We start from the raw sequence: 16,364 nt of genomic DNA, 5'->3' as shown, positions 1-16,364 counted from the left end.
GGCGCCGGCGGCGGGCTACGACAGCGGGCGGTGGCGGCAACTTGCCTATAACATTTTACATGAATGATGTAATTTGGTCAAATCAGCCGAATTCTACATTTAGCTAAAATGAACTACGATGTACTTCAAATTCAGCAAAACTTTACACTGTATATGTACATTTTCTTAACAAACACATAATTTTCTCAAATTCCTGCAAAAAAAATACAACATACCACTAATCACTCAACCAAATGACTCCTTAGTGAAATTGTGTTGTAATGGAAGAAATAGAAACCATTGAAAAAATGTCACATAAAAATCACTAAACTTCAAAAAGGAAGATCAATGGGATGTAAGTGATTATCTTCATTAAACACAACGCCAATGAAAGTACGAAAATATTAAAAGCTCGACTAGCAGTCAAAGGTTTCACCCAGACCCATAAACTTGGTATAATTAAAATGTGCTTTAGGCACGAGTAAAATGACCTAACACATCGAATGACTATGATGTGCACATGTACAGGAGCACAACCAAAATATTATAATTGTAGGGGCACAAACTACTAAATTTAAAAATACTCTCAATTATCTTCATTAAACACAGCACCAATGAAAGTACGAAAATATTAAAAGCTCAACTAGCAGTCAAAGGTATCACCCAGACCCATAGACTTGGTATAATTTAAAATGTGCTTTAGGCAATAGTAAAATGACCCAACACATCGAATGACTATGATGTGCACATGCACAAGAGCACAACCAAAATATTATATTTGTAGGGGCACAAACTACTGAATTTAAAAATACTCTCAATTATTTTTATTAGATCTAGATAAGATAAGTATCATGCCATGATAACTTCATGATTTATTAAAATTATTGTAATATATCCTAACTAATTAGAGTAAAAATCTAAGATGATTTTTATGTTAATTATACATAAACAATAAACATTAACTTGAATAGGTTGAGTTCTTTTGTTCAAAACTAGAATAACTTCATTAATATATATATATATATATATATATATATATATATATTTCTTTTTTGAAAAAGCCCAAGGGCTAATATAAGATAAAGATACAGATATGTTTATATGGGTGGGCCTAAACTCCCAACCCACACGGTACAACACAAAAAAAAAATAAAAGATAGGTACATATAGAAATAAAAGAAAAAACTCAAAAAATCACCCAGGCGCTGAAAAAGTGTGGGTTATCCCAATCTAGTCTTGCCTCTAGCTCTAGTTCTCGGTAGGGATCCAACTAGCAGATTGGTAAGGTGTTGACCATTACCCGTAGTAACCAAGGTATCATCCATAAAACTCCTGAGCTCTAGTAGATCTCCAGTCTTCTTCTTCCTCCTGGAAGTGTAAACCTGTCATTCCTCCTCCGAAGAATCAGCCTGATGGGGTAGAGCTGAAGAAGAAGAATTACCAACAATAGTACCCACAGTAGGTTCTGGAATATGTGAAGTATGAGTTGCCGCTACACCGAATACTTCTTGAAGAAGTGGAGCTGCGAGACTCTCTTGATTATCAGTCTGAACACCATCATTTATAGGTAAGAGTCCATCAGTATTATTTCGTATGGATTTTGTAGGTACCGACATCTCATCACTAGCAGTAGTAGTAACAACAGTTTCATAGGGTGGATCCTCAGGGGCAACATACACCTAGTATCCTCCTCAGGTGAAACTAAAATGTCCACAACAGTGGGGTTAGACCCATCCTTATTTACTTGAATCTTAAATTTCAAATTAGGATGACGTTTGTGGCATTTAGCAAGGATATGACCAAACATCTTACAGTGGTTACAATATGGGGGTTTGTGTGGGGGTTTGTGTTCCATGACGATTTGTTGCCAATAACCATTATGGGTTGTGTCCAACCAAACTTCAGTAATATCAGGTAAAGTAATATCCCTTTCCACAAGTATTTTGACCACCGAGAGTCTGGTTGGGTTGAAAGTAGGCAGATCTAGTTTCAGAGGATCCCCAAGAATGACCCCAATAGAGTAGAGAACCTGATGGTGAAAAAAATGCAGCTTGAAACCAGGTAAACTAAACCATACCGGTACAGTGGGAGTTTCATGATTTGGGTCGAAATTAGGAGACCACTTGAGTAACTTCATTGATTTGCCTTCGATACTAAGATATTTCTTGGAGAAAATCCTGGTGTAGTCTTCAGTCACTGTTAGTTGGATCAACACATGTCTCTTATCAATTAGTCTCACTTTCCACTTGCCTACTAGCTTAAGATCATCAACACTCTTTTTCTGATAATATCCATAGGAGGGTGTCCCCACTGAAATTTTCCAATAAGAGCAAACTTGAATTTTTCCGTCATAGTAGAAATTTCTGATTCAGAGAAAAAGATTGCTTCTTTTCCACCTTTCCTGCTCCCCTTCTTAATAAAAGGACAATAATTTGTACCCTCACGAGACTCCTGATAACTTGAGAGGAATCCCACTGCGAACTCCACTTGAGGGTTACCCACTACGTGGGCAAATGAGACTTTGTCCGGCTCCACCATAGAAGAAGGAAATGTCATCAGAGGTCAGAGACTGTTGTTAAACTACTACAAAGTGCAGAGGAGCTGTCGGGCGGGCACAGAAGCAGCAACACCGAAGTCGAAACAGGTGCAAAAGCAGAGCAAAGCCCAAACAGAAAACGGGCGCAGACGACGAAGCTGCGAGGAGCAATATCGAGGGAAGACGATGCGCACAGTTGAGGGCAGCGACATCGACGCCGACGAAGACTCAGACGAATGGAGTGAAAGTCGACGATTCCTCTACTTCCAGCGGTAGAATCAATTGCGACCGAAATCTCCATTGGAAGCCCTAGCGGAGCTCTCGAGCTTAGCCAACATCGTGGATATAAATAAATAAATAAATAAATAAATATATATATATATATATATGTGTGTGTGTGTGTGTGTGTGTGTGTGTGTGTGTGTGTGTGTGTGTGTGTGTGTGTGTGTGTGTATAAACAAAAACAGGATCCCCTCTCCCCTACTCTATTCATCATAGCTTTTGACTTTTTATCTAGATTGCTAAATCGTCTTCAATTGCTACATCCTTACACTCAATTCACCCACAAGGCTAAGACTTTAGTTTCCCATTTAGCCTATGCTGATGATGTTGTTATTTTTGCTAATGCCTCCAAAGCTGCTATTAAAATTTTAATGCAGACTTTAAAAGATTTTCAAAACTGCTCTAGTTTAACTTTTAGCATTGAGAAATGCCAGCTTTGTTTTGGCAAGAATGTCAGAAACTCTATTGCTAATTGAGGGAGTTCTTACACTGGTTATCAACCAACCTCTCTCCCCTTAAAATACCTTGGGGTTAATCTAATTAGGGATAGAAAAAAGCAGATTCAAATGGATGATGTCATTGACAAAATTAAGCATAAAATCACAACTGGAGAAATGTCTTTCTTTCAAATGGGGGTAGGCTGACTTCACTTTCTAGTGTTCTTCAAAGCATTCCATTGTATGTTTTGCAAGTGTTCAATCCTAACAAAAGTGCACTGAAGGTTTTGGAGAGGTTGTTCAACAAATTCCTTTGGGCTGGAAGTGGTGTTAAGAAAATTTGGGCTTCTTGGCATAAAATTTGCCAGCCTAGGAAAGCTGGGGGTTTTAGTTTCAAAACTTTGAAACAAACTGTGGAGATTAACATGTGCAAACTTTGATTTAATTTTGAAGTGGGCTCTTCCTTATGGGCCTCTTTTATGCATCAAAAGTATTGTACTTCTACCCACCCTTCCCAGGTGATGTGGAAGGTGGGAGACTCTCGGATCTGGAAGACCATCTTGAATGCTAGATCTATTGCTAGAAATTTTATTTTTTGGGATCTTGGTGAGGGGAACATCTCCTTTTAGAATGATAATTGGGAAATGCCTACTCTTTTAGATTACACACATCCATCTCATACTAATAATTTGCTTGTCTCTGACCTCTTTACACATGAAGGTTGGGATTTCTCTAAGCTGTGTTTTTTGGTTGGGGAGCTGAATGTTGTGCAAATATCTAAAATTCCTTCTCAGCCTACCCACAAAGACTATTCGGTTTGGCAGAAAACTACCTCTCAGTCTGTTCGTAAGATGATATATGAAAAGATGCATTCTTACCCTGATTGGTTTTGGGGCTCCTGGATTTGGCATAAACTTTTCTCCCATTCTATCTCTTTTTTCCTTTGGCGTTATTTCTCCTTTTTGCTCCCATTAGATGATATATTGAAACTTAAGGGCTTAAGATTAGCTTCTATGTGCCCTTTATGTAGGAATCATGAGGAAGGTTATAGACACATCTTTTTTGAATGTGATTTTTCTTTAAATGTCTGGAATCAATTGGGTTTATATTATGGTATTTCTTGGACTCATGGCAGTACTCTGATTAACTATTTGAGGGAGTGGAACTCCTATGCTGGCGTAGGGAAAATGCTCCACTCTTTTCCTTCCCCTGGCGGTTCCTTGGTTTTTATGGTCTGCTAGGAACAACCATAAATTTGATCCCCCCCCCCTCCTGCCTCTATCACTACTTCCTATATGCTGACCTATTTTTCTAAAGCTCTAAAGGCTTCTGCTTCTGTTACACCCATAGGTAGGAGACCAAGGCTGCCATTGGTTAGATGGAAGCCTCCTCCTCCTGGTTGGGTGAAAGTCAATGTCGATGGTAGCTGGAACAACTTGTCTGCTTCTGTGGGTGAAATTTTCAGAAATCATGTTGGGCATTTGTTGTGTTATTTTGCTTCCCCTGTTGCTGCGGGGACACCTTTATTAGCAGAATGTTGGGGGTTTTTTCTTGCTTTAAAAATGATTTTATCCTTTAATTTCACTATGCTTACTAGTGAAACTGACTCTAACCTGCTCTATGAGATGTTAGTAGGTGTTTCTCCGTCCCAATGGGATATTATCTGTATGTTTAAATGTATTCAAGCATTTATTGTCAATTGCCGCCTGCTTGTTCAATGGAGCTTCATTCACAGAGAAGGAAATTCACCTGCTGACTAGTTAGCCAGGCATGCAGGCGATGTGTCTTCTATTGGCTTATCCCCCCTACCCCTCTCCGGCTTTTACTTACTGGAGATTCCCTGAATATGCCTTATTTAAGACATTAATCCTTTTTGTTTGCTCAGTTTGTTGGAAAATTACGGTTACTCTTTTGGGCTTACTGTCACCTTTGCTTTACCTGTACTTTTGTTGTATTCTCTTCTCAAGCAGTTTGTCTGAAGCTGTTTCTCCTTTTTTGGTGGCTCTACTTGGATGTTGTTTTCACTCCTGCCCTTTTATCATTCACTTTGGAGCTGCTTGGTTGTTTCGTCTACCCGGTATGGAGCTTTGGATGTTGACTGAGGCTTTTGCAATGAAACTACCTTTTTGTCCCTTCTCCTTTTTTCTGCCTGTTATTATGCTCAGTGCTCAAGTATACTTGTTTTTTGTTTCTTTATTTTTTTGGGGTATACTTGTATTTTTCAGTTCTCTTTTTTGTGTGGGTTGTACTGTGGGAGGTGGAACCTCTAGGAGTGCGTCTTAAATGTATTTTTTATTTTGGGTTTATAAATTGGGGATCCACCTCCCCTCCCCCTTGTTGTAATCTTTCTTTTTTTAACACGTAGGGAGCCACAAGTGCTTATATATATATATATATATATATATTATTTATTATTTTTTTAAAAAGACCAAAGGATGATATAATAAAGATAAAGATACAGATATGTTTGTATGGATGGGCCTAAACACCCAACCCACACGGTACAACACATAAAAAAAAGTTAAAGATGTGTACATATAGAAATAAAAGAAAAAACTCAAAAAACCACCCAAGCGCTGAAAAAGTGTGGGTCATCTCAATCTAGGCTTGTCTCTGGCTCTAGTTCTCGATAGAGATCCAGCTAGCAGATTGGTAAGGTGCTGACTATTACCATATATATATATATATATATGTATATATATATATATATATATATGTATATTAGGTCGGGCCAGTGAGGGACAGCTACCAAGTGCCCCACTGTAGCTCCGCCCTTGCACATACATAATTAAGTGGGTGAAGCACCACTTCACTACATCATATTGTAGCATTGTGCACCCCCCTTTAACAAAAATTATATATATAAAAAAAACTTGATTCAAATTTCATAATTTGAATTAGCACATGCCACAATAGCTAGACAAGGGTGCTTGCTTTTCAATATTTCTCATAATCATTAAGTAGTTGCTCATTTGTTCTCCAAATCTCATATGGAGCAATATATTTTTGTGTGACTCTATTCACGCTTTATTGCCTCGTATTTTTTAATAAGCTTCTCGTTTGTTGCTTTCCATTGGTTCTTGTTATTAGCATTAGTAACTTTTGGCTCACAAGCTTATTCTTGGTAATGTTTCTGAATATCTCATATTACACTCACTTCACACTACCTCCATTTTTGGTCTCTAGTCGGTTTCTCAGATGCGTTGGTTTTTTTTAAAGTATTCTTTCATCATCTCATTATTTAAGCCATTGATCTTTTGTGGCTATCGATTACAAAAGATGCCATCATTTAATATATTAATAGCTAATTAAATGACAATTATATGCATAAAATATATGTATATATGGGATACAATTATACATATCATGCTTGCTCTATCACGCAAAGTTGTGTTTTGTGCATTGAAGCAAAGAAAAGAAAAAAATCCTTACAATTGCATTGCACTTAGCGGTTTAAATACACTAGATAGACTGGATAGCTATTTGCCACAATTGCTAAACATGGCTCTATTCATGTATTATCATCCCTTGCAAGAAACCTAGACTTGCCCCTACATATATACCCACAGTTACTAAACTTAACTCCATTCATGAATATATTAAAATTTCCCCGTTGCTAAACTCCCTTGATTCTTAGTAAATATATCTAATTTATGTTCAATCATCTATTTCTGCCGTGGTATTCCAAACTTTCATGTCAATTCATGAGAAAATAACTCTTCAATAATTATAGCTAGTTGGTGGATATTAATGCCAACATTTACTGAGATACTAACACAAGTGCATTAAAGTATCTACTAGCCTATAATTAAGCAAAATTCTGAAAATTTACAGCAAGAACAAAAGTTTGCTTGAAGCTTCATATAGGCATAGCAATCATATGCCTTTTATTTCAGAAAATACAAATTGAACAGCATTTACTGCGTTTTAAAACAAATGAAACATCTACTAACAATAAAATAAAAAACAACAAAGTTGCTCGCAAACCTTGCAACATCACTGTGTTTTTATATTTTAAATAATAAATATAAAAATAACTATACCTCCCGTGGTTAAAAAAATGATCAAAGCCATAATAACACATGGAATGCTGTAAAATCAAACATATAAAGTTACTCACCAACCTTGCAATATCAGCATTTAACTTGAGCCCTGAAACCGCTCCTTGAGCAAATTGAAGTAGTTCCTCCCTCTTTACCTGAGAAATATATCCACAGCACATAGAACATAATTGCGCCATTGAGTATTTGTTACATTATGCCGGCAAAAAAAAAAAAAAAAGAGCAATATTAATGAAAAGGCCGTCCCATGAAGTAAGCAATTGATAATTGACAGATGCCGAATGAGGCTAAAAAATACTAGAAAAAAACTAATCAAATCAGAAAGGAAAATGAACTAAATCTTAAAAGATATGATAAGATAAATAAACACTAACTATTTATTCTTCATTTTCTAATGCTGTCTTGTTCAGCCAAGCTACAAGCTGAGATAATTGTGTGATACAATCGATGACATTAAGAGAGGGAACTAATAGTGAAAGTGATTCTAAATCGAAGAAAATCACAAAAAAAAGTAAAGAATCCTTGTGTCAATGATCAGAGTAGAGTCAGGTTTGCTCTTTCGCAGCAATTCACTTGAGCATATTAAGTTTAACTTGTTATGTTAAAATTTGAGGAAAAATTAAAATACATTACAAAGTCAAACAAATTCTGTTGCACGAAAAAAGAATTACTTGCATGTTCATGAAATTCATCGTAAAACTGCAAGTGATTAATTCACAGAATTTTACATATACATATTTAAAAAGAAAAAAAAATAAATAAAAGCAGCTCCTCTTGGGCCTAAATAATCATTAATAATTTGTATGATGATACGAACAATTATGAATAATACCCATTACATATAATCATTTTTTAAAATAGTTTATTATTATGTCATATAAATGATTTATTATTTATATCATATATGCAGGTTTTTTTAAAAATATTTCATTATTATATTATATGATTTGAATTTATATGTACTGTTTTAGCAATAAATTATGATGTGCTTCTTAATTAAGAACTAGGATGTGAGCCCTTTTCATTACAATATTTATACAAGTAGAGTTCTAGTGGTTTGTTTGTTTTAAATTAAAGGCAAAAATATGGCAAAATAGAATGATATCATCTGCAAATAACAGGTAAAAAATCTCACTCTAAATATCATTTATAAAAATCTTTATAATGTATATAAAAAGATATATAGTCAATGTTGATCTTAAATGTAAATCTATGATAAACAAAATTTTAAGGGTGAATCAACAACTACTTCAAATGCTAATTATTGCACCATTACATACTTCAATAACATCAACATATCCCAAACACATACCTTTCCAACTTAAAGCACTCCAAGTAAATTATTATTGGATTCGATCATATGCATTCTCATGATTAATAAAAAGAACATATGAATATCTTTTCTTGATCAATAAAAAATCATATAAATTTTATTTTCTTTGCTTCCTATATTTTTCACTCAAAAATAAATGTTATGGTAGATCTTCCTAGTATGAAATCAAATTGATTCTCCATAATTGATGTGATTTTTTAAACCATATGTTCCTTAACTCTCTCACCGCTTCATTATAACACTTGTAATTTAATTATTCTACAATTCGTACAACATTTACTCTTGAGCAATGCTTTGTTCTTAAAAATGTTTATTATAAGACTTGCAAAAGGAAAGGATATAGAACTCCTTAAACTATTACAATCTCCTCCAACTCAAAACAAATCAAAAATCTCGAAAACATAAAATAAAAATATATAAATTGTTCCCTCATAGAAAAACATAATCAGAAAATAGATCAATAGGAAATAAATCATAAAGGAAAGAAAATAAGGAGCTAAATTGAAAATCGGCATCCTCTGCCCCCTTCCGAACCAGCTATAGTGGGTGATATTGTAAAGTTGTGGAATGATGCCCAACGTTAGGCCTTTTATTTATAATTTTGTCACTAAATTCATGGATTTGCTAAACTATTAAGGATACTAAAATTTACATAAAAAAGCAAATCCAAAAAAATGATTGCTTTACCTTTAATAATTGATAGAATGATAAATAAATGAAAATGGGAGAATAATAGATAGAACAAGAATACTAACATAAATAATACTCATCAATCTGACAACAACAACACTACTACGATTGCTCTGTGAATTCAAATATGCAAAAACAAATTCATGGCTAGCATTCATACTTCTCAATGGCAAATGTTGCACCATAGCATGAAGGTCTCCGTAGAGTAGAGTAATTGTGCATGGTGCATGGCGCATGACGCGGGGCACTATTTTAAATATGGTGTAAAATATTAAAATTTAATAAAAAAATTCAAATAGATATGAAAGAATATAGTAAATTAAAAAATAAAATAACATAATAGTATATATTATGATTGTTCTATAAGTTTAATATTTTCACAAGCCATTCAACTAGTCATCCAAAGAATTTTCATCATCATTATAAGTCAAATAAATCTGATCTCCTCATCAATATTATTATAATCACATAAAGCATAATCAATATCGTCATCCCCATCATGCAAATGAAGCTTACAATCATGCAAGCGATGCAACGTGGGCAGATTTATGCCCCATAGATGAAAATATGTATGTAGGTATGTATGCATGTGTGTGTGTATTGAGAAATTTACATGCAAACCACACAATTCTTAATATTTGCATATTCAACACCTAAAGTTTAATATTTACATAAGTAACATTCTGTGTTATAATCACATAAAATCATATTGATAAAAACAATGTATTTCATTATCAAAAAATTAGTATTAGTAATTATGATTTGTTAAAAAATTATTAAATATTAAATGTTAAATGCACAAATATATAAGAAATGAAATGTATGCATGAAAAATTTTCTTTAATTTTTTCATATTAAATCAAAATAATCAGCTTAAAGCTCATTATGAGAAAGCCATGCACTATTCCCATGCATGGCGCAAATAGCGCATGCCATTTTGATGTGTCACACTGCACCATGTAAATGGTGCCAAGAGTACGGCGACACACATCGCTATGCACCATAGTGCAGGCCACTTTGGGCCTGAGTCATTAACATATATGCTCGTGTTTAATCTTATCATTCATTTGTTTGGAATCCCTAAAATCGAGACAACAAATAATAACTCATCATCATACTCGTTGTTTCAAGAACAACATGTGTATTAATGATCAAGAATATTACACACATACAAGCAAGCAAAGTATTACAAAAAGGAAGAAAATAAGAACAGAATTCTCAATTAGGAGAGAATAAAACATAATAAAAATATATCTATTGCTTATTAATATTTTCTTATAATGCAATTTCTAATCTAGCACTTCCACACCAGGAACAATTAAGATAAATCAAGTAAGTCTTTGAATATATATATATATATATATATACATTTAAAAGCTCAAGGGCTAATATATTAAAAGGAAATGTACAGATAGATTGGATGAGAGAACCGAAACTGGAACGCTAACTACCCGGTATACAACAGACACCAAGGTCCCAGAAAAATACATGTATACCCAAAAACCAAGATTAAAATGTAGACATGTAAATTGTACGCCAAAAGTCTGCAAACACTCGCAGATTCAGGGAGCTTGAGAATGACCCAATGTAGCCTTACCTCTGCCTCTAGTTCTAGGAAGGGATCCAACTAACAAATGGTTAAGTTTACTGTCATTATCCGAAATAACCAATGTATCGTCCATTAAGATCCTAAGTTCTAGTAGGCATCCATTCTTCTTCTTCTTAGATGTGTAAACCTGTCATTCTTCGTCCGAAGACTGGCTAATATGATCAGTGTATTGGTCCAAAGATTGTCGGGCATGTGTAGGCTGTTGCATATCATGAGCCCCTTGTGCTTGACTAACAGTAACAACTTGCTCGATCTGATGAGGTGGTATGTCCGCAGTAGAAAGCTCGCTTAGGGTAGAATGTTGGAATTGAAGCTGGGGCACACGTAGGGCAGGACACTCCACCACGAGATTGTCAATCGTTATATCAATGATAGGTTCTATGGGTAGGTGAAGTATGAAACGTCTCCTCTGTCCCCACGAACAGAGGTTCCACAGGAGGAATTAGAGGACCTACATCTTGAGCAATGTGTGGGGCTGAGTAGTTGACATATTGGTCGCGGGGATAGTGAAACCTTCAGTAACGTCGGCCAGTGGACTAGATGGTACAGTTACGACAGTGTTATTGAGGTCTTAGATATCCTTGTGATAATCAAGAGTGTCACTAACTTGGAGAATATTAGGAGGGGGATCTCTAACTCTGGCCGAGCACTTTGCTTATTTGGTTTTAGATGATGGTGTAAGTGTTGACAATGAGAATTGGAGTGGTCGAACATACGACAATTCGAGCAATAAAAAAGGAAAAGACTCAATAACTACACTTTGTCAATATCCTTGGTGTTATGAGTCTAAACAAATTTCCTAAAAAATGATTAAAGTATTGTCCCTCTCAACAAGCACCCTGGCTTCTGAAGGACGTGAAAGATTAAAAGTAGGAATGTCCGTTTTGAGTCGTTTAACATAGGCTAAGGCAATGGAGTACAACACATTTGGAGTAAAATAATGAAATTTCAGGTCAGGGAGGCGAATCCAGATCGGTATGGTTGGTGGTTCCGTCTGTGGGTCTAAATCCACAATTCAATTCAAAATTTTCATTGCTCTGTTATCAATCCAAACTAATCTTATAGCAAATAAACGTGTGTAATCCTCTTCATTGTTAAGTTGAATAAGGATGTGTCGTTTATCTAAAAGTCTAATCTTTCACTCCTTAACAAGGTGCATAAGCTGAAATTCCTTACAAATAAGCTCCATTTCGAGATGGTCATAAAGGAATTTTCCAACCAAATTCAGACGACATGAGAAAGCAAGCTGATTACATTCAGCTTCAGTAAAAAGGATGGCTAGTTTCTCATTTTTCCTACAAGATTTCTTGATGTAACAGGACTCGCCACCCTCCATAAATGCAAAGGCGGGAACAAACACGATTTAGGAGTACCTGATGCGTGAACACTCGTAAGGGCAGCAACATAAGTTCTGTTCGAAGCCATCACCAATTGAAGGAGGCGAGGCGTTAGGAACAGTGAAGAGTGCAGTCAAGGAAAGAGCAAACGCCGAAGCCGACAATTAGGGAAGCAAGGAATGGAGCAGAGGAAATCCCTTCTTCTTCGAGCACAGACGACGAAAGGGAACAACTAATTTAGTGTGGACGGCGTCAGAAATCGTCCTTCAATGAGCAGACGAAGTCGATGAGGCGTGAAACCTTCTTTGAGCACGACGAAACAGACGAAGGATAAAGCAAACAAAGACGAGGCGCAAACCCCTTCTTCTTCGAGCACAACGAAGCGAGATTCAACGAAACAGACGCTAGAGTTCGCCAGGAGAAAACCTAGCAGAACCTTCCACGATAGATATCAAATATAAATATATATATATATATATATTAGAAAAGCCCGAGAGGACCTAAAAGATACATAAATGTTGTATGAGAGGACCTAAAAGAAAGTCCAACTCATATAATACAACACACACAAAACCCAGATAAAACAAAGATATAAAAAGGTTGAAAATCAAAAAAGCCACAAAAGGGCACAAAAGTGTCAGGGACGTTCCACTTTAGTCATCTTACTCTCCTGCCTCTAGTTCTCGGAAGTGAGTCGACTAACAAATTGGTAAAATGAGTACCATTGCCCGTAGTAACCAAAGTATCATCCATCAGATTCCTGAGCTCAAGTATATCTTCATTCTTCTTATTCCTCTTTGATGTGTAGACCCGTCATTCCTCATCCGATGATTGACTCATCTGATCAGTAGATTCCAAAGGTTGTTGAATAGGTGTAGGTCATTGCATGTCTTGATCCCTATGAGCCTGAGTAATATTAACATCTTTCTCGACCTGATGAGGCGATTGTGAAGCAGTAGAAGTATTTCCACCTGTATTATCAGTGATAGGTTCTAGGGCAAGCGGGGTCTGAAGAAACTCCCTCCCCCACGATAAGAGGTTCCAAAGACGAGGGAGCTACAACTGGGGATTGAATGGTTGTCATATTGCCTGCCTGATCAGGAGATGAAATCACAGCCTCTAGCGGAGCAGTTTGCTTTTGTGGTCTGAGTTGGGGTGTTGATGGTGACATTGAGAACTGGAATGTCCGAACATACGACAGTTCGAACAATACGACGGAGAATGTTCAATCCCTACATTTTGCCAATATCTATGGCGTTGTGTGCCCAACCAGATTTTCTCATAAGTGGGTGAAGTGATGTCTCTTTCAACAAGTACTCTGACTTCAGAAGAACGGGACATATTAAAAGTAGGAATGTCCGTCTTGGGTGGCTTCCTATAAGCTGAGGCAATAGAGTACAATACTTTTTGAGAAAAATAATAAAATTTCAGAACATGGAGACGAATCCAAACCGAAATAATTGGTGAGAACTATAAAATAAAAGGAAAATAATTTAAAGTCTCTCTCTCTCTCTCTCTCTCTCTCTCTCTCTCTCTCTCTATATATATATATATATATATATAAATATTTCTAATTTTTTTCATAGCTTGGAACAAAACTAGAACTATAGTCATGTAAAACATATCCATCAATTCACCTCAACAAATAAAAACCCCATCTATATATCACCATCACATTGAATAATAGACCCCAGCTATCTAAAACATTCACTCATTTTAATGACTTAATCACTCATTGTTACAACCCCGCCCCTAGATCTGCTACTACTAAAATTACATTCCATGTATTCAATTTTAGATCTACTCAAATGAAAGCCCTTGGACTCTAAATTTGACCTCCAAAAAAGAATGGGTAGAAATAAACTTAAAAACAGTGGCAAAGGATGACTAAAATGACAATGCCACTAACATGAAATGATGATGGAAGAAAAGTTCAATGAGACCTTGGAGATTCGACAATAAATTTCACTGGTCTTAACACGTCAGCCAATCATTTTTCTTGTGTTTATGTTTTGAAACAAGTAATGAGAAAGAGAGAGAGAGAGTTAAAGAGCAATTGTGAGTTTCAGTGAGATAACAAATGAATGGTAAACTTTTATAAAATTTGAAACATATAAAACATCTAATACATAGCTTGTGTTAGATATATATATATATAGGTGGAAGAGAACTATCAACATCAATGACAAGTAAGAGAGAGGACATCTCAAAGGAAGAAAGCTTATTGCTAAATAAACCAATGGAGTGATTTTTCTGGTAGTAAATTAGGCCCAATTTAACTAGATATTTCCTAATATTATATAAGAATTTATTTAAACCTAGAGTTGATACTTTTAATGGTGTAAATCTTCAAAGTTAATTGCCTCTCTCACTCGCCAAAGAAAAATCTTCATTAAGGGGTTGCTTACACTCATATCAAAGGCTTATCTTCAGTAAAGGAGGTGGGCACAATTAAGATCTAAGAGGTCCGTCAGCCCATTTATAGTAATAGACTCAAACATCCGACATCAAGAACTTTGAGCCATAATGTCTAGAAAGCATAATTTGCCTGCTCTGATGTAATTAGAGCAACTAAAAATTGATAGACATGTTGAACATGAGTTTTTAAGGTTGACGTTAACTCATTCGTTGGTAGAGAGTTAGATAACTAGTTTTAACAAATGTGCACATCAGGTCACTTGCGGTTCAGAGGTACCAGGCATGACCAACAGAAGCTAATAAGCATGACATGAACATCTACCACCCATGAGTTTCAATCTGACTAGAAGAAGCAAGCCAAAAATATGCATGTATGATGTCAATGGTGGATTTGAGTTTTAAATGAACCAATATCACAGAGAGTGGATGAAAGGAGCCCATATACTTATGGCCAAAAAAAATAAGGGCCCAAGTATGGGCTGAGCAATAGCATTGAGCACTACGATAGTGATATGCAATGAAGGTTGCCGCATGTGAGGCATAGTAAGTGTGAAGCCAATGCAGCCTGCAAGCAATGCAAGGCACCATCACAACAAAAGATGAATATGTTAAGCACGAGCCAACAAGACAATGCAAGTGTTGGTAGCAAGATCATAAGTGATACTAGCACAATCACTAGCATAGAGGCATGCATGTGTGGGAACTGGGAGCAAGATCGAGGGCACAAGTGAGCTGGTGGGGAGATGGCTATGCGAGCAAGTGAGAATGGAAAAGTGCGTAGGCAGTGGTGCAAGGTGGATTTGTGATCTAGTGGGGAGATGGCTATGCGAGCAAGTGAGAATGGAAGAGTGCGCAGGCAGTGGTGCAAGGTGGATTTGTGATCAAGCTAAAGGTCAAGTGATGGAAATGAAAGAAGGGATATATATAGCAACTAGGGTTAGGATCAACTCTACTCTAATATCATGTTAGATTAGGAGGGGTAAAAATGGAAAAAATAAATGAAAGAATAATTTCATCGATTTTGAGGATAAAACATGAATAAAAACACATCGATTATCAATCAATACTTTTTATATCATTATTTCTAATCTTATATTTTTTTAGCAATACTCCATACTTGTAAGCAAAAATAAGAGCTTAAACAGATATACCAATACTTCATCTTCGTATGAAGAGAATGCTTTCGCCAAATCTTGTATGCTACTAATAATTGCATTATGAACTTCCTTCCCTCCTGTAAAACAGAGTCTGCAAATAATTAACGAAACAACTTAGAAGAATTATTTGAGGTGAAAAACAATCAAATATAGAAACACAATTAAAACTAAATTGCAGCATTTTCAACAATAAAAATTCTGAATCTTGTACTGAAAAACCAATCATATGTAAAATATTTTTTAAAGGGTCACATAGCATCTTCTTAAAAAAAATCAGTCTAAAGTTTATATAGAACAAATAGGTATGCACGCAGGCCTGGGCTATGGCTAAGGGTTCATATTAAAACCAAGATCAAAATCATAGCATAATTATCTTTATAAACCAAGAGAGGAACATGTAATACCTTTCTTGAGATCTTCAAATTTATTTAGCTTCACTGTCTAATCTAGATCATTGTGGAAGCAAAGGGAGCTAAGTTTGAAATAAACTAAGATAAAGTTTTGTCAGTATCTCAGGTTTAATCA

General features: G+C 35.7%; 1 protein-coding gene across 1 annotated transcript in view; it reads right to left on the bottom strand.

The window, feature by feature from the left end:
- Positions 1 to 16,364, bottom strand: part of LOC110026427 — a 71,427-nt gene that overhangs the window by 35,036 nt on the left and 20,027 nt on the right. The window contains exons 5-6 of the mRNA XM_020727358.1: positions 15,834 to 15,930; positions 7,359 to 7,432 (exon numbers count right to left, since the gene is read on the bottom strand). Of these exons, the coding sequence (XP_020583017.1) occupies positions 7,359 to 7,432; positions 15,834 to 15,930 (171 nt within the window). The remainder of the gene's footprint in view (positions 1 to 7,358; positions 7,433 to 15,833; positions 15,931 to 16,364) is intronic.

Source organism: Phalaenopsis equestris, unplaced genomic scaffold (assembly GCF_001263595.1).
Source record: "Phalaenopsis equestris unplaced genomic scaffold, ASM126359v1 Scaffold000372, whole genome shotgun sequence".
Lineage (NCBI taxonomy): Eukaryota > Viridiplantae > Streptophyta > Magnoliopsida > Asparagales > Orchidaceae > Phalaenopsis > Phalaenopsis equestris.
The sequence above is the reverse complement of the archived record's forward strand: the minus strand, read 5'-3'. Positions and strand labels throughout refer to the sequence as shown.